Here is a 23755-nt window from a genome sequence, read left to right as displayed (position 1 = left end):
GCCCTGAAAATGCACGGAATAAAGATTTGCTTTCGCAACAGATCTGTTGCTCTACCTTGAGCTATAGGCTAAGGTTTGGCCAGGTTAAAATTAAGATAAAGGGAGAAAGACAGCAGTGAAGGTGTGCAGTGTGAAAATAGATCTGACTGAAGAGTGGCACTGAAGCTACAACATACTTCAGCAAAGATAAGTCCAGAGAAGTCTTAAGGTATTAGAAACACAGACCAAGCCAGCTAGGTATGTAAGGGTAACCTTAAGGATAAGAAGACTCACTGGCCTCAGCAAAATTGCCCAACTGCATAAGGATGTGTGCTCATAAAAGTATGTGTTGACCAGGGCAGAAACCCTAAGAGGTCTGGTTTTGCTTAGGTACTGTATATTTTGGAGTGTTCCCCTTAGATTGCTTTCCAAGCAGACATTCCAGACTGATCATCTTTTCTGTGAAAAAACTAAAAAGTATAAATGCAAAATCGTCATGAAAAGAAGTGTGTTGCATATCTCTTCAAAGCAGGATACATCTGAATGGGATGCAAAACAACTGCTGTCCTAGAAATTTCAAGGTGTTTCAAACAGAAAATGAAACTGTAACTTGATATATCATAATTTCAGAAGTTTATAGTGTGTGCTCAAAGGCAGGATGTGGAGCCAAAGCTATTCCCCGCTGCAGTTAATGTTACGAGAGGTAAAATTGCCTTTCTGTACAGAACCTGTTGTTCAGCATTTTGTTTTTTCTCACTGGACAATCCATCCAAACTCAAGATGATTACAAAAAGCAATCCCTGCTAAGTAAAGCAGTACTCCTAAGCTCCCACCGTTCCCTCTGTGGCTTCATTTCCAAGAAGTATTGTGCTTCCAGTAGCAATAGCATCAGCCTCAAATGTAGCATCAAACTGTTTGCTTACTGGTAAAGACTGTCTGTCCTGTTCCCCCTGCTGCTCCTCACTGTCTGACAACAGGGCTCCTGCTTTGTTTGAGTTGAAAATGCAATGCTGACTTCTCCTCTCATTCCCATTTCCTAATGGGATCTGCCCTCATAGGCAGTTGTCCATGACTGAACCAACTCCTCCCCATCCCTTTGACCTCCTTTCTCCTATCTAGTGCACCTTCGCCCGTGCAGAGCACATAGCTGTTCACTCCTTGGATTTTCATACAGTTTGCACAGTTCCCCCCCTGATTACTGAAGACATTGCCAATGTTTTCAAGTGGAAGGCCCCTCTGACAGTGTGAAGACTTCACCAGAAGTATTTAGGGTGCCCATCTTGAGGTCAATACTCCAAACACCAAAGAATCCAGGCATTTATTTTAGAAAATCTAAACAGCATTCGCTCATCCTGGCAACTCAGATTACATAGGAAGGACCATGTTGCACCTGAACACCTAGAATAGGAATCACTGACAGGATCCATCATTCAGAAGAAAATCTTCTATGTCCACCTCACTGTAAAATAACTCAGGCCATATTCTGTGTTGACTTATATGCAATCCTGCTGCTGTGAATCAGTAAGAAGTACAAGGACCCTTGAGGCTAGAAATCACTGCTTGCTGTACATAGGAATAAAGCAACCCTTGTTTATAATCTTCCATCTATACCCATACTAGATATGTTGCTTCTGTACTGGCATAAGGACCAGCATGCTTCCTGAATTACTGTCTCACTTTAAAAGGAGCTTTTCAAGGCAGTTTAGAGCTGGTGCATGAGCACTCCTGAAACCAGATCAGGAAGCAGCCCTCCTGCAGCGTGGCAGGTTGAGAAGTAATCTGGGAGATGTTCCAGGGAAGATGCCCATCACGGAGGGTGAGTTTTCAGCACCCACGAACCCTAGCAAAAAACGACCAGAGTCTCTTCTAAATATTTATCTCACCTCGGGCTGGATTTTGGTTTAACAGGTATTTGTCAGCATTGTGGCATTATTTAAGGAGCTGGTTATTGTTACGACAGTACTGCACTAAATAGCTGCGCCAGTCGCTTGGGCAGCAAAGGCAGAGGCTGGAGGGGGAAGGGGCTCTGCAGCCAGAGCATTAGCTCCCGACAGGACAGCAGTGGAGGCATTCCAGTGAGCTAATTCTGTGGCAGTGTCAGGAGCAGGTTTTATTTACACCCAGCCTAATGGTGTGCGACTCAGTCATGCATGTTACATGGAGCCTTCACCGTGCACAATAGCCTGCTGCCATTTCCTCTATTAAATCATTCCTATGTTCATGTGGCTGAAAGCTCAGTGCTGGCATGCAGTAGTCAAGCGTGTAAAAAATGATTACTCTGATCCCTTTCAACACAGATTTGCTGCATGAAATGGCCTGGCTTTGACCTGGGAAAATCAATGCTGTTGTTTTAATGAACAAAAAAAATTGGAGCTGAAGCCCACACTTCCCCTCCCTCTGCTCCCCCCAGGGCTGTCCAGCCAGCAGTCACATGCATAAAGTGGTCACCTGCATGCAAACAGCTTTCTGCTGTATAATTCTAAACATCCTTTGTCATGGTAAAGGTATAATGCAGGATATCCATTAGCTACCATCACTTGTAAGCAAGTTAAAGTAGAAATGCTGGAGATGCCCTAAGGCTTTGTGATACAAAGAGCAATTTTCAGCTCCCCACACTGTCCCTTAGGCAGTCTAAACATGAACCAAATTCCTTTTCACTTGGATTCAGTAAGAAAAGCTCAGACTCTTTGTTGGTGTTTTGTTTCATCATTATCATTTTGGCCACATTTCAAAACATGATGCTTTGCAATATTGGTTGGAGATGGACTTTCATAATTTACAGCCCGCGGATTCAGCCTCTGGCTTTTTCTGCTGCTTTCGTAGGCAGGGCTAAGTGCCTCCAGAGAGTGAATGTGTTCGAATATAGAGTTTTCAGGGCTTTCCAGGAACCTCTAAATCTCCATCTTTAAAAACTTCCCACCAGTGAAACCCAGAGCACACAAGTGAGAGAGAAAAAGGGACTCCAATTGTAGATAATTATTGTCATGTCTTAACAGTCTGTCTTTTTATTAAAGTGTTTAAAATCATGTAGCAATTTGCTCTGCTTTGGTGGTGAAACTTAGTACTGAGAAAGAGCCGCAAGGAGTCATGAAACTTTACTGCAAAAGCCATAAAATGCTGCAGCAGGAATCTTTAATTATCTATAGTCAGGCAGGCTCCCCATGCAAAGAAGATGAAGGCGTGTGCACAAACACACACACACATACACACACGCCAATCTTATCCTGGACTGACAAGAGCAGGGTCCTGCAAATGCTGAGACATACAACTGCAACTCGGGGCACAGGTCTAAACTTCAGGAAGTCAGCATTTGGAAACCTTAATTTTCCCCCAGTCTTGTCCGGACTCGGCCTTACTATCAATAGCACCCCTTAGATTTCTGTTTTCTGATGCTCACTGATAGTCAACATTCAGGAAGGCTGAACTGGCCCAGACTGACCCAACCTGGAAGCACTTTACATGTAAGGACTTTCTCCCCTAAGCCTCACCTCTTCAACACTCTTATTCCTTCCCACAGGGGTCACATCTTCCACCCATGCCCTAGTCTGGGTCTTTGCCCCTGGGCGCAGGTCCATGCACACCAGCCGGCAGGCAGCTGTCCCCACCGGTGCATTGCGCTGGCTGCTGCATGTCTGCTGCTCCCCCCAGCCTGCTTGGGCCACAGAGCACTGCCCTGAGCGTTTCATCCTGCTGTCACCAGCCCCAGCACCAGTAAAGCTCCAGGCTCAGACTCAGCTCCAAAAAACCTCAGCTAGAGAAATCGAAGAAGACACGCTCCTTGGCAGAGGTCCATCCCATCTCAGCAGAGCGCTGCAAGCAGTGATAAACTGCAGCCCTGAGGTCTAACTGGATGTCATATGGGATGGGGACTCTCTTAGGCACAAACCCTATTCCCACAGGGAACAGGAAGGAAAACAGGCTCAGGAAGGTCTCTGTGGTCTCCAGGGAAAGGCTCTTCTCAGAGCCCCTCCCGTTCTGCTCTCCCTGGGGAAGGTCTCCTTACGGGTCTGGCAGCTCAACACATTGCAACGGGCAGGAACGGTAAAGAACATCTGTAGGAGAGGGGAGTAAACGGCAGAAAGAAGGCATTCGTGCACATAACATGGGAATGCAAACAGGGCCTGGCTGTACTGGGTAAACCTCAACAGAGCCTGGGCTCCTGCTTTGCTGTTAGCTCACAGCAGGCAGGACCTGGAGCTAGCACTAAAGCTGCATCTCTGAAATCATCCAGTCACATTTTGCATTGAGAATTATTTTAGAGTAATTCCCATGTGCACTCAAACTAAACTGGGGAAAAGATGCTAACGACCAAAGCAGAAGAGCAGAAAGCAGGTAGGTAACACTGCTGATCTAAGGACCCTGCTGTTACTTTTTTCACACCACCATTATCTAGTTTTATGAGCTGGTAACCAGGGAACACAGAAATTACACGAATTGCCCAAGGTGATACAGCGAACCAGCAGCACACCAGAGAATACAACATAGATCTTGCAAGTCCTAATCTGCCACCCTGCCTGCCTCCCTCTCAATACCTGTTGTGTTCCCAGGATACAAATATGGCTTTGGTAAAACAGAGTTCAGCCGGGATTCATTTCCTGGTCACATACAGGAGTACGTATTACAAAAGCACCCTTATCATTGCCTTTCCACAGAGCAGCACTGGGCCATTGCACTTGAAATTTCTAAGGAATTAAAAAATAATATATAATTGGTGCTAGCGATGACTGCATGAACTATGCCCTAACACTTCAGTGCCCTGCTCAGGACAGCACTGCCTACCCAAGAGAGACTAGAGCCAGAGTCAGAAATATGGCTGAGATGCCAATCGTTTCTTACAGGGGAAAGGCTAATAGAGTGAGCAAAAAAATCAGAGAAAACATGGTTGCACAGATGCTTGCGGGCAGAGAGGGAGGAAGGGCGTGCCACAAAAAGAAAATAACAAATGAAACCCTCCTCTCCGCTGCTCAGCAAGGGCAGGGGAGGATGTGTGGCCAAGTCAGTTGACGTTGAGGTTAGGAGTCCAGGGTGCCTCCAATTTAACCCTGGATCTGGCTCTCAGCTGTAGGCATCGGGCAAGTCAGTAAAGTTCTCTGCCTTCATTTCTCCATTTGTAAAATGGGGTCTGGAATAATACTTACACCACAGGGTGGATTAAAGAGCAGCTGTACAAAGCTTGGAAATGTACAGCCATAGATCAGGGCTAAATAGCTCTGTTTCTGCCATAAGCAGTCACTTTGGGGCAATATATGCTGACATGGTGTTATAGGACCAATGTTAAATGCTAGAAAGATGGGAATGTTTATTAAATGGGTAGGTTAGCTTCAGGGGAACAGCTTATGTGCTTCATGATGTAAACACATGATTTTTCAATAGGTACCAGAATGCAAGAGGCAATTTTTTAAAAATTTTATTTTAATTTTGTACACACAATACTGGGCTGTCTGTGAAATGTACAGGTACTCAGGCAGAGCCCAAAATTTAACCTAAGGCTAACACTGAAGGATGTGAACTAGCTTTATCTTTCAAAAGCTGTCAATGTAGGTCTGATGCTTCATGTATGACATCCAGGGCAGAAGCACCTACACATACAAATAATGCACTTAAGAGCATTGAAAGACAAGATCTTAATCTCAAGAAAAAGATGATGTCTCTCCAGTGTGTCAGAACTTCAAAAGTAATTGTAAGATCTGACAGGGCTGCTGGTGATTCTCTTAAAGACTCTTTATAGCTCCTCTTACAGGGGCCTTGGGCTGATTCATGTTGATCGTGTCTGACAGCTAGCATTTCTGTTAATAATAATCATAAATAAAGTGGACAAGGTTGCCTGACCTGAAATGAGCATATCTATACTGCCATATCCATTACAGCACAGTGGATCTGTGACCGCAAATCAGGAAAGGTCCAATGCTCTTGACACTATGTATTAAAATAATATCTATCTTTTAAGAGCTCAGAACCTTTGTCTGCTATCTTTTTCATTAAAAAGTGTTCCTTAAGAGAGAATATTCACCCTAGAAGAGACCTATAGAAAGGAGATATTACAGACAATGAAAGATTGCAAACCTTTGCATTCTTTTTGTTTATTACGCAATAAAAATGTATTTGTGAACAGCTCTATTCTCCCTTATATCTCAGCTCCTCCTTCATGTTCTCCTGCATTGAAGTCATAATCCTGGTTTTATGTCATCATAAATCTGCTGACATGTGAAAAATTATACTATTATCAAACACATCAAAACAGAATTATGATTGCACTGCTGCAGGACCAAATGCAAACAGGAGCTGGGTTATAAGAAAGTGAAGCCTTATTAATTTCTGGGCAGTGGTTTGCTGCTAGAGATATGGAAGGTAGTAAAGATTTATTTTTTTTAATTTGCACAAAAGCCCTGGTTGTACGTATACACAAATACAAGTACCACTCATTCAAAACAGTACAGGAATTACTAGCAGATATAGGGAATTGCTCTCAAAAGTATCAGAAATAATGCACTTAGAATCTCTCCACGTCAGGTGACAGGCTGAATTAAGAGAGAAGCTTTGCAGAGTACTTTGAGGGAGGTCCATGTGCCAGGCTGTGCTGAGCCCACTGGGGCAGGCAACTTCCAGGGGCACAGGCCCTCCACTGAAAACCCTCCAGCCCAGAGATTCACGTCCAGCAACGGGTAGATATCTGCAATGTTGCTGACCAGGGAGAGAAGAACCAAACCACACAAGAAATTAGAATAAAGAGATTAATCTGTCAGCCGGTGAAAAAGCTGTATTTGGTGAAAAACACAGGTCAGATGTTACACAGCAGTAAAAAAAGCAGCAAAGCTTAGATTCTCCATGTTTCCCGCTAAGGAAAGATTCTTGCTCGCCCCCTCACTCGTTGCCTTTGCATATCTGCACAGCACAACAAACCAGCGTCACTGCTCTGCCAGGGAGGCCAAGGCTGGCTAGACCATGGAAGAGCCTCTTCTCTCCACCTCTGTCTTCCAGACTGCTACAAGAGCAACCTGAAACCTGAGTCTCAAATAGTCCTCGCCTCTTAGCTCCCTTTTCACAGCCACTGACACAATGGTCAGTCCTACATAGGGGTTATCGAAAGCCAAAGTTGTAAGCCAAAATATAACCCTGATATAAAGTACCACACACAGATCTGAAGCTTTTCTGTAATTATAACGCAAAGACAATGTTTTCCTCGCTTGTATCTCCAGCCTTGTCCAGCCTTCTCCAATCTAAGCAGAGACAAGTCAAATGAAACAACTAGTTTTATGAGCAACAGAGTAGAGAGATCCTGGTCTCCTACTGATTTAGGTTTGGGATGAACTCTGGAGTCTAAAGAATCCACAGGCTTTGCCTGAAGCTCTTCTCAGAGTATTGTTTTAAAGTATCTCCCCGAGGGAAGGGGGTGTGTGTTCTGTAGTGTCTAATAAGGATAAATCTATATTGCCATTTTCCCTCTATTCCCTCATGTGCATAGCTGCCTGTTTTCACCGAACTTGGTAATTTTTTTCATCTAAATGTCCTGTGGAAAAAGTCCATATCATATGGTCAGTTTCTCCACGAGATACAACCTAGTTGACAGTATACACCCAGAAATGCGATCTCTGTGTACAGCTTGGTTTTCCTTTTCCACGACATAAAAATCATCCTTCTTTTTCATGCAAGCTACCATTAAAAAGTTTATATTTGAAAGGAGCTATTAAAGGAACAGCTCTTCAGAAAGAGGAAGATCGATTTATTGCCACATAAACTGGAGGGATAGGAAAGAGGTTTTCTCATAGGATGCTAAGTTAACTTCAGAAAGATTGTTTCATCACTTGGTCTGTGCTTGCACTGTGTAGAGTGATCCCTTTCAGATGCATCCTCTGAACAGGTACAATCAGCCATGCACTTATGGATATGGTTTTAATAGCGGTATCTATTGTATTCACATCTGTTCTGCACATGTTCTTCCTGCTACCACAGTCAAGAGCATAAAGAAAGGGAGAGTTACGTATTACTCAGTTCACTGCAAATGAATCCCAGAGGTGAGTATCCCAGCAAGTGGGAATGGCTGGTGCACTAGGAACTCTATGAGAATAACACATTTTGGACAGCCAGTGCTACTGTAGGATAAGTAGCCACTGATATTTCACATACCTGTGCACACCAGTTCCAATGCCAATGTGCATTTTTTCAAAAGTAGGTTAGGCAGGACTCGCACTTCAGGTTGGGAAGACAGCACCCAGGAAAAAGGTGAGGTGACCAGCTGATGGATGCTCCTCATCCCTGTCCTGCAATTTTCTGAAACTCATTCTGGTGGGAAGATGTACTAGTTGCAACTGCACAGACTCTTGTTACGACCCAGGAGGCTCTTGCCATCTATTTAAAAAGTCCTGATGTAGTGTGAAAGCTACTGGGGATTATATCTGAACAAAGATGAAGCCTTTCTGATCTTTTCTATGATCACTAGAAAGGTTTCAGATTTGCAAGTGCTTCAGTGCAGTAGTTCCCATATATTATTATTAATATAATTTATAATTTGTTATCAATAAATTACTGGGAAAAGAAGTACTCAAAAGTTAAAAACCAAGAGTGTCAGAGGCAGGATAACATCTTTCAAGGGGCATGGGCACAACTTTGTTCCATCTTCTATAGTGGAAAGAAGGAACTCAGCGGTGGTTTCAGCTGCAGGGCATTTTGCACCTTTGGGCATCCAGAGCACACAAGGAGCAAAAGTGGGCTCACAACAGATACTGCTGTTCAGCGAGACTCTGGTCTTGTGCTGGTGAAACACGTACATACCAAGAAGGGAGTCCGTGCCCAAAGTTCTTAAGAATAACAGCTACATTTCACTGCCTCACAAAGGAATTTGATTCCCTTCTGGAATCAAATCCAAAGAATATTTGTATAAATAAATACCTGAATGTGGCTGCCATTGGCACTACTAACCATTTTTAGGGATAAATGTTCTTCTGTTCATGTGAAGTAAACCTAAGTGAAATGGGTGAGGGGGAGACTCCGCTGCAAAGGCAACGCAGCGACACAGGATTTGTGCACGTTGCAAAATGAAGAAACTCGGAGCCTAGAACACTTACCCTGGCCTCGCTCTCTGCTAAGAGATATAGCTGGCACTGAATTAGCGCACCTTCAGGGCTAGCCTCCCCACCACGTACTAGTTATCTGCTTTGGTCTGCGTCCCTCTTTCACACCACCACAAGCTTACCTGCATTTGATCGTTTCTTTGGATTTTTGAGACTTCGGCACCTGCTGCTCGCAGAGCTGCTGTTCTCGCTCATGGAGTCCTGTGCTGAAGAGGCGCTCCCCGTCGCCTCGCTGTCCCTCATCATGCTCTCGTAGCCGCTGCTCCCCCCGCTGTGGTAGAAAAGGGCTGTTTTCCCCATGGCGGGGGGCAGCTCCCCGCTCAGGACGCTGCTGTTGTCGCTCCCGTGACCGCTGCTGCAGCGGTGAGGTTTCCGAGGAGGGGTGATCTTGCTGTAAGGTGAAGGCAGCATGTGAACAGCTGGCTTCTCATCTCCGGGAAGGCCCCCGTGCTCATCTGCCTCTGAGCTTCCCCGCGGCTGTAAGCCTCTGGCACTGGCGCTCCCTTGGAGCAGCTCCGAAATCCGCCCGTTGACGGCCCGAAGGGGCAATTTGGAAGCAAGGCTGGAGCCCCGGCTTCTGCTGAGGGACTGCGTTGACCAGGACATGTTCTTCCCACTGGGTGGCAAACTGGAGCTCTGCCCTACGGACTGAGGCAGAGACTTGGTCGAGAAGCTGAGCGTTTTGGTGGCAGAGGCAGACAGGCTGCGGGCCTTGGGACTCGCCAGCAGGAGCTTGCTGACTGCAGAGATCTTCGACTGGCTGGCTTTTGGGGAGGCACCTGCGGACTGGGAGAGGCCCGAGTTGGTGGGGGAGGACATGACACTGCGGCTGAGGCTCCTTCCGGCCCTAGGCATGGTGGTGTCTTTGCCAGGGCTCATTTTGGAGCTCACAGAGGACAGGCTTTCCGCTCTTTCCAGCGACAAGCACTCATAGTGGCTTCCTGTGGACCTCCCGAGGGAGTTGGTCCTGCTGGCGAGCTGCTCCAGTTTGGCACTGAAAAGCTTGCTGCTGCTGTTGTTGCCACTGCTGTCGATGCCAGGGCCCTTCTGTTTGGCATTCAGCTCCTCGGGGAAGCTGGCCAGGAAGGACCCGGGCTGGCTGGAGGGACTGCTCGTGGTGCTGCTGGCTGCGCTGTGCTGGGGGCTGGCTCTGTTCTTCTGATCCAAGCTTGACTTTCTCACTGGTGGCAGAGGAGGGGTCCCTTTGGGACGAGTGAGGACACAGTGTTTGGGAGAGGCCATTTTCTTGTCAAGGCTAGCCTTAGAAAACGGGGGAAGGGCAGGAGAGCCAACTCCACTGGTGTCAGTGGCAGTAGAATGGAGGTGGCTGTCAGGCTCCTCCAGCCTGCTCGCCTTCGGGAGCCCTCGAGGGAGGCTGCCACTCTTCAAGCCATCACTGGAATGAACAGGGCTTTGGGTTGCAGAGCCGGATGCTGCCACCTCACACCCATCCACAATCCTCTTCAGACTGTCAGATCCTGGGGAGATAGAGGCATCCCCGCTGCTGCTGCTAAACCTGTCTGCTGAGGACTGCTTTGTGCTGTGCTCAGGCTTGGCTGAAACTGTGGCTGCGTCAGGCCTTGGCCCATCACTACTCCCAGAGCTGTCCTTTTTTACATCATCTTCTCTCTTCAGCCAAGGGTCTTCAAATTTGATATCCTTCTTAGCACTGGAGTCTCTCCCGTCATGGGGATGAGCAACCTTTGGGTCTGCAGTTACTGCTGGTACAGCATCATCAGTGTCTTGTGCCTTGAAGGGATTAACGGCAATACATGGATACACAGTAATGTTTGTCTTCATTGGGATGTAGCCTTCACAGCTGCTGAGGCTTGCGGTGTTTTTGATTGTAACAGTAGTTTTCCCTAGAGCTGATATTTTACAGCCTTTGATGGGTGGCACTTTGCCGAAAGCTTCCTCCCCCATTTCTGACAGTATAAGCATGTTGTCAGTCACTGGCTTCTGTTTGTCACTTACGCAAATCATGCTGGCACTTTGTATGGTGCTTGCAAACTCGGAGACAGGGGGTTCTGCCATTGCTTCCCCATGCCCATAGCATGCCTGGGCTATGAAGCTGTGGCACGACTGTTCACCATCACTCCCTGTGCTCATTTCACTCAACCATGAGCTGATGGATGAGCGCCTGCTGCCATCATCCTGGGATTTGTCATCCAGGCCCAGCTTTGGAAGTGGAAGGAACTGTGTGATGCTGACTTCAGACACAGGAGCTGCACTGGAGTAACATTCAAGATCTTCAGATATGCTGCTGATAATGCTGACTGGCCTAGACCCAGAGGCCAAAGCCTGCACAGAGCAGTCACTGTTAAAACTGATGATACTGGTTGGGCGCCCATTGTCAAGGACCCCACTAATGGTTAGCTCTTCTACAAGGGTGAACACCAGCTCGTCCTCTCCATTCAGCTCTAATGGCTGCTGCACAGTCACCATGGTGGTGCTCAGAATCTCCTTCTTGGATTCTGGAGAAATGCTTTGTTGCCGATCTTCATCGAGAATGGTCTCTTCAAAATCCCCATTGCTGGAGGACACCGACTTCTTCATGATCTGAGGGCTCATGCCTACAGGTGGGGTCCGGATTTCTGGCTGCAATAAAGATTCACTAGATGTCATCCCAGTATCCTTACTCAGGGGAGCTGGTGGGGGAGTGGAGCTGGGCAGGACTCCTTTCTGCGTATAGACCTTGCACCTCTGGGAAGGAGAAGTTGGTGGCTTGTAGTCAGATGTCTTCGAGAGGCTCGCAATGCCAAGCCGCGGTGAACCCATTGGCCGAGGTTTGCCTTCCACAAATCCACAGGTGTTGAGACCTTCTCTGCTGCTCTGCAAGCTGGTGCTGTGTGCTAACTGACAAGAGCTAAGCTCTTTACTAGAGCTGCCTGTTACGCTCCTGGGGGAAGAAGGAGTTGAAACATTAGTAAGAGCTCCAGAAGGAACAGGGGAGTGACTTCTCTTAGTTTTGCTGGGTGTTGCATTTATATTTTCCTTGGCTTCTCTATCAGGATGCTGACATTCTGGCATCGTATCTTCCTTATCTGACTCTGGTAAGTGGCTAAGCTCTGCCAGCTGGCTTGAGACAGAGCACTTAGACATCTGGTCTGAGCTAAATTGAGCAGGCATCTCTTCAAAGGGAAATTTGTCGGTCTCTTCACTGCCATCTATGCAATCCAGCCTCTCCTGGAGCTCTGCAAAGGTGTTGCACTTCAGGCAGTCTCTTTCAGATGTGCTGGGCCCTGATTCACTAACTTCCTCCAACCTGCCCTCGTTTTTAGTCTTTTGCAGAGCAGGAACTATGGGAACAAAGTCAGGGGGACCTTCATTATCTGTCAGTTCCTTATCAGAAAGGGCAGTGCCATTGGGGCCAACGTAAATCACCGTGTCACACGACTGCTCACTGCTGGACGAATAATCAGGATCACTTGATAAATGCAAAATAGGGAAGTCTGGGTCAACAGTGTTTCTAGAATGGAAAGGCCTTAGCTGGGTCGGCCTCCGCATCCTGCCCTCCTCACAAGAGCTCTCTCCTCCAGAAGAACTTGATGTGTACTGCAATATGAGAGAGAGACCACGACATTTCAGCATTGCAAACAGCTCCTTGCACAACGCACATACACAAAAAGGTCACAGTCACATCTAAACTGGGAAATCTCTAAACTAAGCCACAGAGCTCTGAAGCTTCTTATCCACAGTCCTACAGCAAACACACAACAGTGTTCAATGGCGAACCCAATGCCCCAACTCTGTGTCCCACTCGAAATCATGAGACTTCCAAAAAAAATTACTGAACAAATGGATTAGGATCCCTCCCTTAATTGGGCCTGGCCAAAGAAATCAGATATTTGGCAAAGGCTTTGCTGATTGTGTGTTTGTGTGTTTGTGTGCGTGTGTGTATGTGAAGAGGAACAAGAAAACTCAGTACACGAAAAAGGCACAGAAAATAAAGACAATCCCCGTTTGGTCACACTACCAGTCTGTGGAATTGTATAATGTACACACAGAGGTCTCTGGAGAGACACTGCTGTGATGGTGTGTGGACTGAATCCCTTCACTTGTCTCTCTTCAATCCATTGACAAAAAAGGTTTTGTCAATCCATAGGCTGTCAATTTAAATAAAATGCATAAAATTCACTTGTGCCCTGTTAACACCATAAGCTGTACAGAGGAACCAGGACTCTAAAACATGAAAGTTGATACAGCCCATCTTCACTCTATGTCTTGGAAAATCTATCACCTGTATTTAGAAGCAATGGGAACAAAGGGGGCATCAATGCTGGCAATGGACACACTGCTTTGCATTTATTTTGCTCCTGCTCTCTTCGAGAAGCTCATAGAATCTAATTCTTCATTAATCCCAATTTCCTTTAACTCTACAGCAGTTTCATTCCTTATTATTTCATTAGCACTAAGAGCATAACTGAAAATAAATGCTCTCTGACAGCTATATCATTAAATGAGGCCAGCTTACAAACCTGCTATAGCAGATATGTCTGAACTCACTCCTCTGTATCTGAAGCTGAAGCGTTTACCACCCCCCCTAGGCTCTGCTATGTGCTCTAAGCCACTTGCCTAGGACAGGGTACATACAACTCACACACTTTGGAATTGATTACTGATTTTGTTACATGCTGCTCTACCCCATCAAGGATCCTTTAGGGACCTTCTTCCTCCCTCCTCCACCATTACAAGAAGGAAGTGATACATTGTCTTACCTTAGTTTTCTTTTTCTTCATCCTGAGGACCCTTGATGCAATCTGGATGGTGGAGAGCGTCTCAGCGTAGTTCCCCGCAGCGGCTGAAATGTGAGCTATCATTGTGGTGCGGCAGTTCATATTCCCCAAGGACTCCCGAAGCAACATGGTGAGCTTGCTGTCTCTGCAAAATAAAATGAATTAAGGCTACATTAGCGAGCAAGGTTTCACTTTGACCATCATGATGTGACTTGGGTCTTGGCAAGATTTTTTCTCTTCTTTTAATGGAATCCTAATTAGTTTCCTTCCTCAGGTTTGCACTATGTTGTGTCTGCAGCTGAGCATGCTGAAAGACCCTGGACTACAATTTAAACTTCTTTCCTCTTCCCAGTTCTCCCTTTCTGTCTTCTTCTGGCCTCAGTCCTTCTGCACTCTTACCACTGCCGATACAGAGACGCAGACCAGCGTTGGAGACTAACTGTGAAGGAGCCGCTGCAGCAAACATCAAACTACTGCCCTTTTCCAGTGCCCAGTGTGCAAGCAAATTCTGGCCCAGCTCTGGAGGACAAGAGGGTAGCGGATTAGATTAGAGGACCCACATTTTTTCTTGCCTTCTAGGGCACTGGGTAACTCAATAATAATAATAGTTAAATCTCTGAAATTAATTTTGGTTGATGCTGGTGAAATACAAAACAATCAAGCCTTAAGACTTCGCACAATTGTTCTTTCATATTAGATCTTTTCTTCCACTGAGGCGGAAATCAAATTTTCTCTTCTTGCCATTTACTCTATTGTTCAGCATAGGATAGTTTTCGAAATGCTGATGCCTTATTGTGGGGCTGTCTGTGACTGGACTAAGAATATGACTTTTAACAGCATAATGATGCATATATAACAATTCTGCAGTGGTCATCTAATCCTGTAGTCAGAAATGCATGATATAATTTTTAAAGAGAGCTTTAGCTACAAGGTGTACAGGTCAACTGGATGGTTAGTTGGGAAATGGCATCCTCTTGAAGAGAGCCGCTCCTACACTAAAGGTTGTGGATGATAGTTACATACGGCTGAAAGCAAGGACAGCAACAGCCTGATATTTACCTATTGCTACAGGAATTGCTTTCACTGTTGTAATGATAGCAATACCTTCAGTGGCTGGGGATCAGATTTTTGGGGCTCACTGTTCAATATCTGCTAATGACCTATGGTGCATGTGTGCCCTCGGTCGTCCACTTAACAATTCCAGCTCACAGGAGTTCTGCATAAAGCTGCAAATGCTGGGAACTGAAGCTATGCCAGCTGGATGGGACTGGCAGACAAACACCAAAATTCTTGAACCTCTCTTTTGATTGAGTAAAGAACAGCATTTGGGATGCATATTTTGATGCGTCTAGCAATAAGTCTGGGGAGCTCATAAATTGTGCTTCTCCTGAGATTTCCAGTACTTGTGATTTCAGCTAGGCTAGCAATACTGGAAGTAAAACATTTTTTGTTTCAGGATTTCTGCTTCCATCTGCTCCAGACACACTGAAGACAGTCTGGTGTCTTTGAGAAGCAAACAAACATCCATAAAGACTGTACTGAGACATCCTCACTCATTTCACTTGTGACCTAAGGCTGCTTTGAATCCACAGTTCCAGAGTTAATAGGCTGCTGTATCTCAGGTTAGTGGCCCTCCTTTCCATCAAGGAATAATTAAGATGTCAAATTTTGTACATCAGTTACTGCCACTTGGAAATTTTTAACATCTGCACAGAAATCAATAACAAGCCTTTCATTTGCTAGTGCTTCTATCATAGCAAAACATTAGACCACAGGGGAAAGGGCAAAAGAATACATTCTGAACATGTCGGTCTCCCGAGAATACATAACCCATGCAGCCAGCATCAGCACACTGCGGTGTGGCTCTCCTAGAGGTATATGCATTATGAATATAAAATAATCTGTGCCATCTGCCTTGTACTGAAATACACACTTGCAAGCAGAATGACGATACAGAGGAAATACCTATTCTATAATTCAAACTATCCTCTGACTTGTATCAGATAGGAACTAAAGGGCAGATTTGTTTAGGACTAAAGCCTGAAACCCAGCAGCAAAAAAGCCCAGCCAATACTGATTTCTAATTTCAGAGTTTGCTCATTCAGCACAGTCTGCATTGTGACTATCAACTTCACTTTGCACCCAGACAAAATAACTAGCCTCATGTCACTATTGTACACTGAAAAATAAAATAAAGAGGAAGAAATATGCTAAACACAGATTTTTGTCAGTTCTGGACATTGTCATAAGACAAGTTCACCTGTTCAGGGTTCGCTGATCTCTCACAATAGCACCTACTAACTTCTAAAGGAAAGAAAGAAAATCAAAGAGAACACAATAAGACAAAAATGTGTGGCTTAATCTTTAACTTATCCTCATCAAGTAAAATATTGGTAAAATATTTTGGATGTCTCACTGAAATTTGCTTGACAGGGAGTGTGAGACACAAAGTAGATGCTTTGTTATTCTGAATGCTGACATGGCATTTCTGCCTGAAAAAAAGAAAGGCTCTGAATTGTTTCACTAGGTGATTCATGAACTGGTATTTGCAAAAGCAAAATTTCCTGTGAAAGCGGAAGTTTTACAAAGAGAAGGTCTGCACTTCTGCACTGGAAGAGCTTTGAGAAGGAAGACCTTTGTCGATCTTCTGGCTGTGCAAACTAAACTAAGACACAGGAAATTTTGAAGCAGCTCACAGAAGGGCTGCTGCTTCTGGGTGCACGTTACTCATTGTATTAAGCAGAGACTGGCTTGCAGAAGGTCCCAGATTTCTCATAGCAGCATAGTAAAATGCACCAATGTCTTTATGGCAAATAGGAGATCTTCAGGAATGCTAATGGTCCATTTCTATTCTGCTCCAAGAGCAATAAAACGATATGCCAGAGCAGCATGATGACCCCATTTTATATACTTGTCTTCATTTTAAATGTGTTTCTATCCCATCCACTAATGTTTTTATAGTTTAGGAAATTTACCATAACCCATCATGAATATGGGGATATAATACACAGAGAACAATGAAGGTGGGGTCAGCATACCACACTTCAGACTCCAAACCCTGTATATCAGTAAGTCAATTCTGCAACCTTTTCAGTACTTAAAAGTTACCTCATTTTTCTAACTGCATCACTTGGTCTGATAAAATACATTAACCTTACTTGTAAACCTTTTCTTGCCTAACTCCTTAGATCATCATGGCTACAGCCAAATACTACTAAATACTATTCATACACCCCACACAGGTAAAACCCCAAAATAAAGTATGCAAAGCTCTATCTCTGGAACAGTCCAGAGGCAGGAGCCCTGGGGGCAGGAAACTCAACTCAGATGTCTCTAGGAAGTACGTCAGCAGGTACGGTACAGAGGATCCAGAAAGGAAGAACTGTGCAGATTGCCAGGCAGAAAGCTCCAGTTTGTTTCACAGCGTAGCTGCCTTCCATGTGGAGAGGAGCTCTCTCTTCTCCATGCTGCTCCCTTACCTCCTCCATATTTCCACCTTCGCACAGTACAACAGCTACTGGACAGTGCTATTTTCTGAATCTCTCAACAGCTACCATGAGAAACCCTAGCAGGTATTAAACCTCTCCAGAAGAGAGATGTGGCATGCTGCAGTGAGCACAGTGTTTTCTATTTCTTCTCTTCTGAGACTTCACCATGCAAACTGGTGAAATTAGTCCTTTCACTTGCTCAGTAAGAAGGAAAAAAGTACATCTTCATGCTCCTCTTAAACATATCTGTATTTTCCTTCCTCATGAATGATTAATTATACTCAGAATCAAACAACACAGAATCTTACATTGAAGAATTAAGTACTCAAGATCATGATACATTTTCTTGGACACTGTGCAAATCCCACTTGCCTATGTGCATTAAGTCAAGGTCTTTAATTTCATGACTGGATACTATTTTTCCACTAGACCCCTGCCTCAGTCACTGCACAAGATAAACAGTGCTCACTGAACATGAAGTTATTCAGTCTTTCATTTAATCCTTGCCTTTTAATATGCGGACTTCTGCCTTATCTACTGTTAGGACTGTACAAACTCAGCTCTGAATCCAGAATGACTGATTTCTTCAAAGGTTCTTTTTTTTTTTCCTGTGGAGCTCATCAACGCAGTATCAATGCTCATCAAGGCAGATGAATGCCTCTGAGGTGAGGTATATAATCCTCTGATAATACCTGCAGCATTGAAGACTTTACTAAGTATAGGTGTTTGGTGTGAAGCACTGATCTTTCAGAGTACTGAGCATTATATAGTCTTTTATATTCAAAGTACAGCTAACTTTGACTTCTCTTGCAGAGAAAATGGGGCAGCTGGTTCTCAATCTGGGTACCCAGAAAACCAGGAACATACAATTAATAGCCCATCTAAAAATTTTAGGAACGCATTGGCAGAGCCAGTTCTGAAGGTGGTACCAGCTCCCTTCAGAATATCTCCCTTCTCTTCCACAGCCCTCGGTCCCATTTTCCATATGCCTTCCAACTTCTGCTACAAATTAGGAAGGAATTTATTGACAATGACCACATCACTGTACAGTCCTGACTCATGTCTGAAGCAGGTCCCTTATCTGCCTTGAAAAAGATTATAACTGGGGGGGTGGAATCCTGCAAAAACAACACAATATATAGCCCATGGGGCCAAAGTAAGTTTGCCAGGGCAACCTTAATTTTGACATTTTCTGCCCCTGTAGTGATTGATTTCACAATCTGAATGCTCTTATTATATATATTTTCTGTAATTTCATGTGGATTTGTGTTTACACGTCAATGAGACATCAGCAAGCCTGGAACCTTCCTATGTATAAAAAGCCTCAGTTGCTGAACTAGCTGACTAGCTGGCAGCAGCTGGCTGCCACCTTTTGCATGGACAAGCAGTAGAAAAGGAGGACATGACTCACAATTTACCCTGAGCTTTTGCTAGTATTTGCTGCCTGTAGAAAAACAGTGAGACTCAGGAGCATCACAATCCTTTCCTGTGCTGTAGGAGAGCTGTGCTCTCATGTGTTCACCTCCTTTTTGCCATGCTCTTCTCTCATCAGACAAACTTGTTCTCTTCTATCAGTGTCTATCCTGGGCATTCCTCATCCAACCTTCTTACTCGTTCTCATTCCCATACCATGATCCTCACCCCCAGCTCCTCACCTAAACAGCCCAGCAGAGCTCCATTTCATCCTGCATTGGTCTAACCAGCTACACCAGACTTTGTCAGTCTCCAGCATCACTGCTAGACACTCTCCCAGTACTAATCTCCTCCTTCCTCACCTCTTGCTCCCACTAACGTCCTCCACTGTCACTGCCTGACCTCCAAGGCCCCTCTCCCCAGTTGAATCTCCCCAACTGCTCACTGATACCCAGCAGAGGAACCCCATAACCCCGCCATAATTTGACATAGCTGACTGCATCATGCTGCCCAGGTGAGGCGCAGGCCAGGGTGAGGGGACATAGCATGGGCAGTGCCTTCCTGGATCTTCCTCTGTCAGGTCCTTTAGCTTTATGAGAAGCTGTGCAAGCACCGTGTTTGAAGCGAGCTACACAGAAAAGAGGCAAATGGTAATTGCTTTTGTTTAGGGCTGCAAAATAGAATTCATGAATAGAAAACGAAGCAATAAGAATAAATATTATGCTGAGGAAATTCACTGGAGTTTTCATTGCTCAGCATCTCATTCTCTATATGGGAGAGGCAAACACGGCACTGTTCCACAAAAGGAGGGAATACTGGAGAGGGAGATCCAGCTAAAGTCTTGGAATAATGATTTTTCTGTGGAATTATTTAACCAATTATATTATATGCTTTGTTTTGGTGGTTTTTTTCCCCCACCTTAATAACAAATATTTTCTTTGTCTTCCCTTTCCTCTCACCCCACTGCTATCAGGATTTTGGCTATTCAGTGACAACAGCAGCAGCATCAGGAATAGAAATAAGACTCCACAAGGGATACAGTATTATAACTAAGCTTTAGGACGTGCAAGAGTGTGTGTTTGTGCTCTCTATTAATCATATACCTTAGTGTCTTCCTAGGCACTTGGCCAAAAGGAGAAAGTTGTCAACTCCCTCAAGGTGTTATGGTTACAGGATCAGATGATGTATGCCCTGAGGTGTCTTGTAATCTAATTATTTATAGAGATATGTCAAAGCAAAAATCTCAGTAACTATGGCAGTTATTTTTGATCATGAAGTCTTAACTCTGCTCCCTTGTGCTGATGCACTGCTTTATTCATAGTAATAAATGCTTGCATAACAAGGGAACCACATAAATACTCCATTTGGTTTTGGCTCTTATTGCATGGAAATAATCTCTACAGAGGACAGTTTATAGCTTAAAAGGCACAAACCCAATAGCGGATGTTACAGGTGTGTAACAGCTGAGTTCATGATGAGCCAGTATAGTTTGCTTAGCTATGTCTTTCCTTTCTGTTAATAATTTTGATAAAGGGAGAGAGGAAATGGGAGCAATGTGTGTAGGCACAAGCAAAATGAGGCCAGGTGGAGTGATAAAGCCCTCAGTGGTTCAGCCATGTAAGCCTGGCTTTGTTAGCAGAACGAAGCGAGGCAGTTGCAGAAAGATGGGTAACATGTTGGACCTTTAACCTGGGGAATCCTTCACCTGGTGAAATGAGGCATTGGGGAAATAATGACCTTGTTCCGGGTGGAAACTGAATAGCCTTAAAGGGAAAATTAAGCAAAGTGGAAATCGCCACTGCAGTTAGTTATCTTGTATGAGGTACACTAGAAAAACCCAGAAAGCTGTGCTCACTGCACAGGGGAAGGGGGAGCCAGCTGAAAGGACTACACTGAGGGGATACTGTGCTCAGGTTCATGTACTGAGAAAATCACAATCACATCTGGAAGGGATGTGACACCGCAGCAATCAAGAGCAGGAGAAAGGTGGTGTTGCAGCCAAGTATGGGATAACAGGCACTTATACTTGAATTCTAGTATTACAAAATGTATATAAAATGTAGGGGGTTCCCCCCATAGCTCGTCTTTTAAGAGCCTAACTATGCAAATTTCATATTGCAGAACAATCCTTGTGCCTCTGACAACACATGAGCATGTGGCAGATGCACAAAATAGCATCTTTTGTTTCTTTTCACCAAAGACAGAAAAGAAAATTAATGACAGAAGGACAGAGTCCCACTGACTCTGAGTACTCTGACTCCTTGAAACAGACTGTCCCTCTCACCATAAAAGGGGCTCATTCAAGAGCTGTAGCTTTTGTGTAAAAGTTGCTCCCAAAGCTGATGAAAATTAAAGAGTCTACAAAACAGCCAAGGAGTATGTTATCCAAAAATGATATAAAATGTCCCACTCTTTGGAGGTCCCGCTGACTGGTCTTACAAATTCAAGCTTATCCATAGAAGAACTATCTCACAATAAAGCAGTCGCTATCACACCCCAGCTCCATTTTTATGTACATATTAAAGAGCACATGGTTTCTGACATTGCCAGCCCAGGTCGGAGCTGCACACCGCTACGCTAGCCCTGGGGAAGCACAGAGAAAGATGGCCCCTCCATCTTCTCATTTCTGCCTTGTGCCACCAGTGGAGCTAAGGCAGCACGGGCTTCATTCCAATAATTCAACCAACGAGAGAAAAAAGTTCCTCGCAGTCTTTGCCCCAGCTACGTGAATTCACGTGGTTTGGTTCAGGTGCGCTTCACACTTTGGCAATATCAAACTGAAGACATAAACCCTTATTTACAGGTCGACATGCTTCTCAAATGAGAACTCAGAGATCCAGATGTACTTTAAAGTCACAGCAAGAGCAAGCGTTGGGATGGGAGGGAGGAGGTGGTTGGGAGGGCAGCTCTGTTGGAGACCAGTGACGGTTTGAGAGAGAGAACTGCACTGAAAATGGACAAAATGATCCCTCTCCCCTCTGTACTCCAACTCGCAGCACAGAGCCAAACATCATTCACAAGCAACCATTAAAAACACACAAACAAAGCTCAAAGATAATCACAAAGGAAAAGGATCCTAGTGGTCTGTCTCATTACAGTGCCGGCTCCTGATAAAGTCTAGCTGAAAAACAGAAGCTCAATTAATCCAGGGAGCTAATTAGGCTCAGCAACTATATGTTGGAGTTAAAGCCAGATTCTCCAAAAGCAGCAATGCCACTGTTTAACAAAACCTGTGCAGTAAACAGACTGTGATTTACAGGAGAAAATGTCCCCACAGTTAAAACCAATAACGATCCAGATTTTAAATAATTTAAGGGCTCTGCATGTGGCCAGGCTCTGTGATAACTTCTACCAAGGTACACTCACAAAGGGAAGGAAAAAGCCTTCCCTCCCCCCATGCCCCTCCTTGTTTGGCTCCCTTACTTGGAAGCATTACGGCAACCACAAGTTTGGCTCAGCTTATCTCTGTGGAGCCATTTGGTTGCTTTATATGAGAAGGCAACAGTCGTATCTGCTGCTGAATAGCAACTGGAGCAGCTTAGGAGCCTGCCTGCCTCTCCTCCGGGCTGCCTGCGCCCTGGCAGCACGGCGGGAGCGCTGGGAAGGGAAGGGGTGCAGAGTGGCTGGCCAGTGCCTGTGCCTATAGGGCAGCGATAGGGGAAAACACATAGCAAGAAAGAAGCATGGGGAAATGCCCCCTGACAATCTGCTGAGGACACGTTCTGGAAACCACCTTCACACCAGCCCCTGTGGTGGCTAATATTGGCACGAGCACAGCAAAGAGACACCCAGAGAGAGCATTTCCAGCACCCCTCCATCAGCATAAAGAGCAGGATCCGCTCAGTTGCTCAGAGTCTTTGCTTGCAGCGCTGCTGCCCCCCACTCCTTCACAGGGTCAAGCAGTAGTCTGCAGGATTGGGCCCTTTGGGAAAGGCTGCTGGTTTTGAGCACGGCTGATTGTAGCGAGGCTCTCCACTCTGCATTCAAGAGGCTAAGCAAAGAGGTTGTTTTTCAGAAGGCTTCAGCTCCCTGCAGCTCAGCTGCTGCCAGTGTCATCGGCTGGGGTCACACGTGCTGAAGAGCCACCATCAGTGACAGCCCCTGCAGAGAGGGCAGGGCAGTGGCCACCTCAACTCCCCTTTCAGCGCCTGCCTACCAGACTGGCACGACTCTTGTGTTAGGCACACCCCGGGCAGCTAGCTGACCATTTCGGCTGCCTCCCTGGTGAACAGGGCATGGCAATTTGGAGGGGGGACAGAAAGGCTGCTCGCTGCTGCATGTGCAGCGGCACCCGTGAGCCCAAGCAGCAAGCAACAGCGCTTTGCCCTTTGCTTGCAAGGAGTGTAATGATTCGTGTGTACCGAGAGCGGACTACCAGGGTTATTTCCTCAAACGAAAATTAACTTCAAATGTTTGTAATTGATCCATGAATATTCATGATCTTTTGGGAGGATTTCATAATTACTTCATTCTGGTTAGGCTCATTTGATCTGCAGTAGCGACAGCAGTAGTTTACACTCCTTCATCAAGATGCCAACAATTTGGCAGCGTGACCTTCCCAGTTTCCTGTGCTAGAGAGCAGCTCTAGTTATCCTAATTGCAATCCCAAATGGAGTGGTACCTGAAAATAAATTGACTGCTGTTCGGTTTTAGAAACCACTCCCCTTGGCACTGCTACTAGCATAAATAGATGACATCTCCAGGAAGCTGGGAAGGTCACTCAGCAAAATACTTTGCATTTTGATAAGTAAGATTTTATATGCTGCCCTCCCAGAGCCTTCAGCCCACAGCATTACAGCAGAGGGCAATGAAAGTGCACACACTCCTGTGCGGAAAGGAAAAAAAGAAAAAAGAAGGCAGACTTTGGCTGTCATTAATATTATGAAAATGATACAATTCATCTATGCCACTCACTAGATGTATTCCCAAAGAAAGTGAGGTTTAAGAGTTCATACTGCCTATGCACCTGTGCGCAAGCTTGCCTCATCACCTCCAGCAATAAATTTCTAGCCTGTTGGCCAGTTTGAAGAAACTTTGTGAAAATAATATAAAAGCCTCAAAGATAGTAAGG

The 23755-nt window shown here is 45.2% G+C and overlaps 1 protein-coding gene across 6 annotated transcripts in view; it reads right to left on the bottom strand.

Moving 5' to 3' along the window:
• Positions 1-23755, bottom strand: part of KIF26B (kinesin family member 26B) — a 312254-nt gene that overhangs the window by 15020 nt on the left and 273479 nt on the right. For all 6 annotated transcript variants that reach the window (XR_012041615.1, XR_012041613.1, XR_012041612.1 and 3 more), the window contains exons 11-12: positions 13766-13928; positions 9170-12602 (exon numbers count right to left, since the gene is read on the bottom strand). Coding sequence is in view for 1 of the 6 variants with exons in the window: in XM_072856504.1 (XP_072712605.1) it covers positions 9170-12602; positions 13766-13928 (3596 nt within the window). In the remaining 5 variants the exon portion in view is untranslated. The remainder of the gene's footprint in view (positions 1-9169; positions 12603-13765; positions 13929-23755) is intronic.

Source organism: Ciconia boyciana, chromosome 3 (genome assembly GCF_034638445.1).
Source record: "Ciconia boyciana chromosome 3, ASM3463844v1, whole genome shotgun sequence".
NCBI lineage: Eukaryota > Metazoa > Chordata > Aves > Ciconiiformes > Ciconiidae > Ciconia > Ciconia boyciana.
Note: the sequence above shows the minus strand (reverse complement) of the source record. Positions and strands in the feature narration are given on the sequence as shown.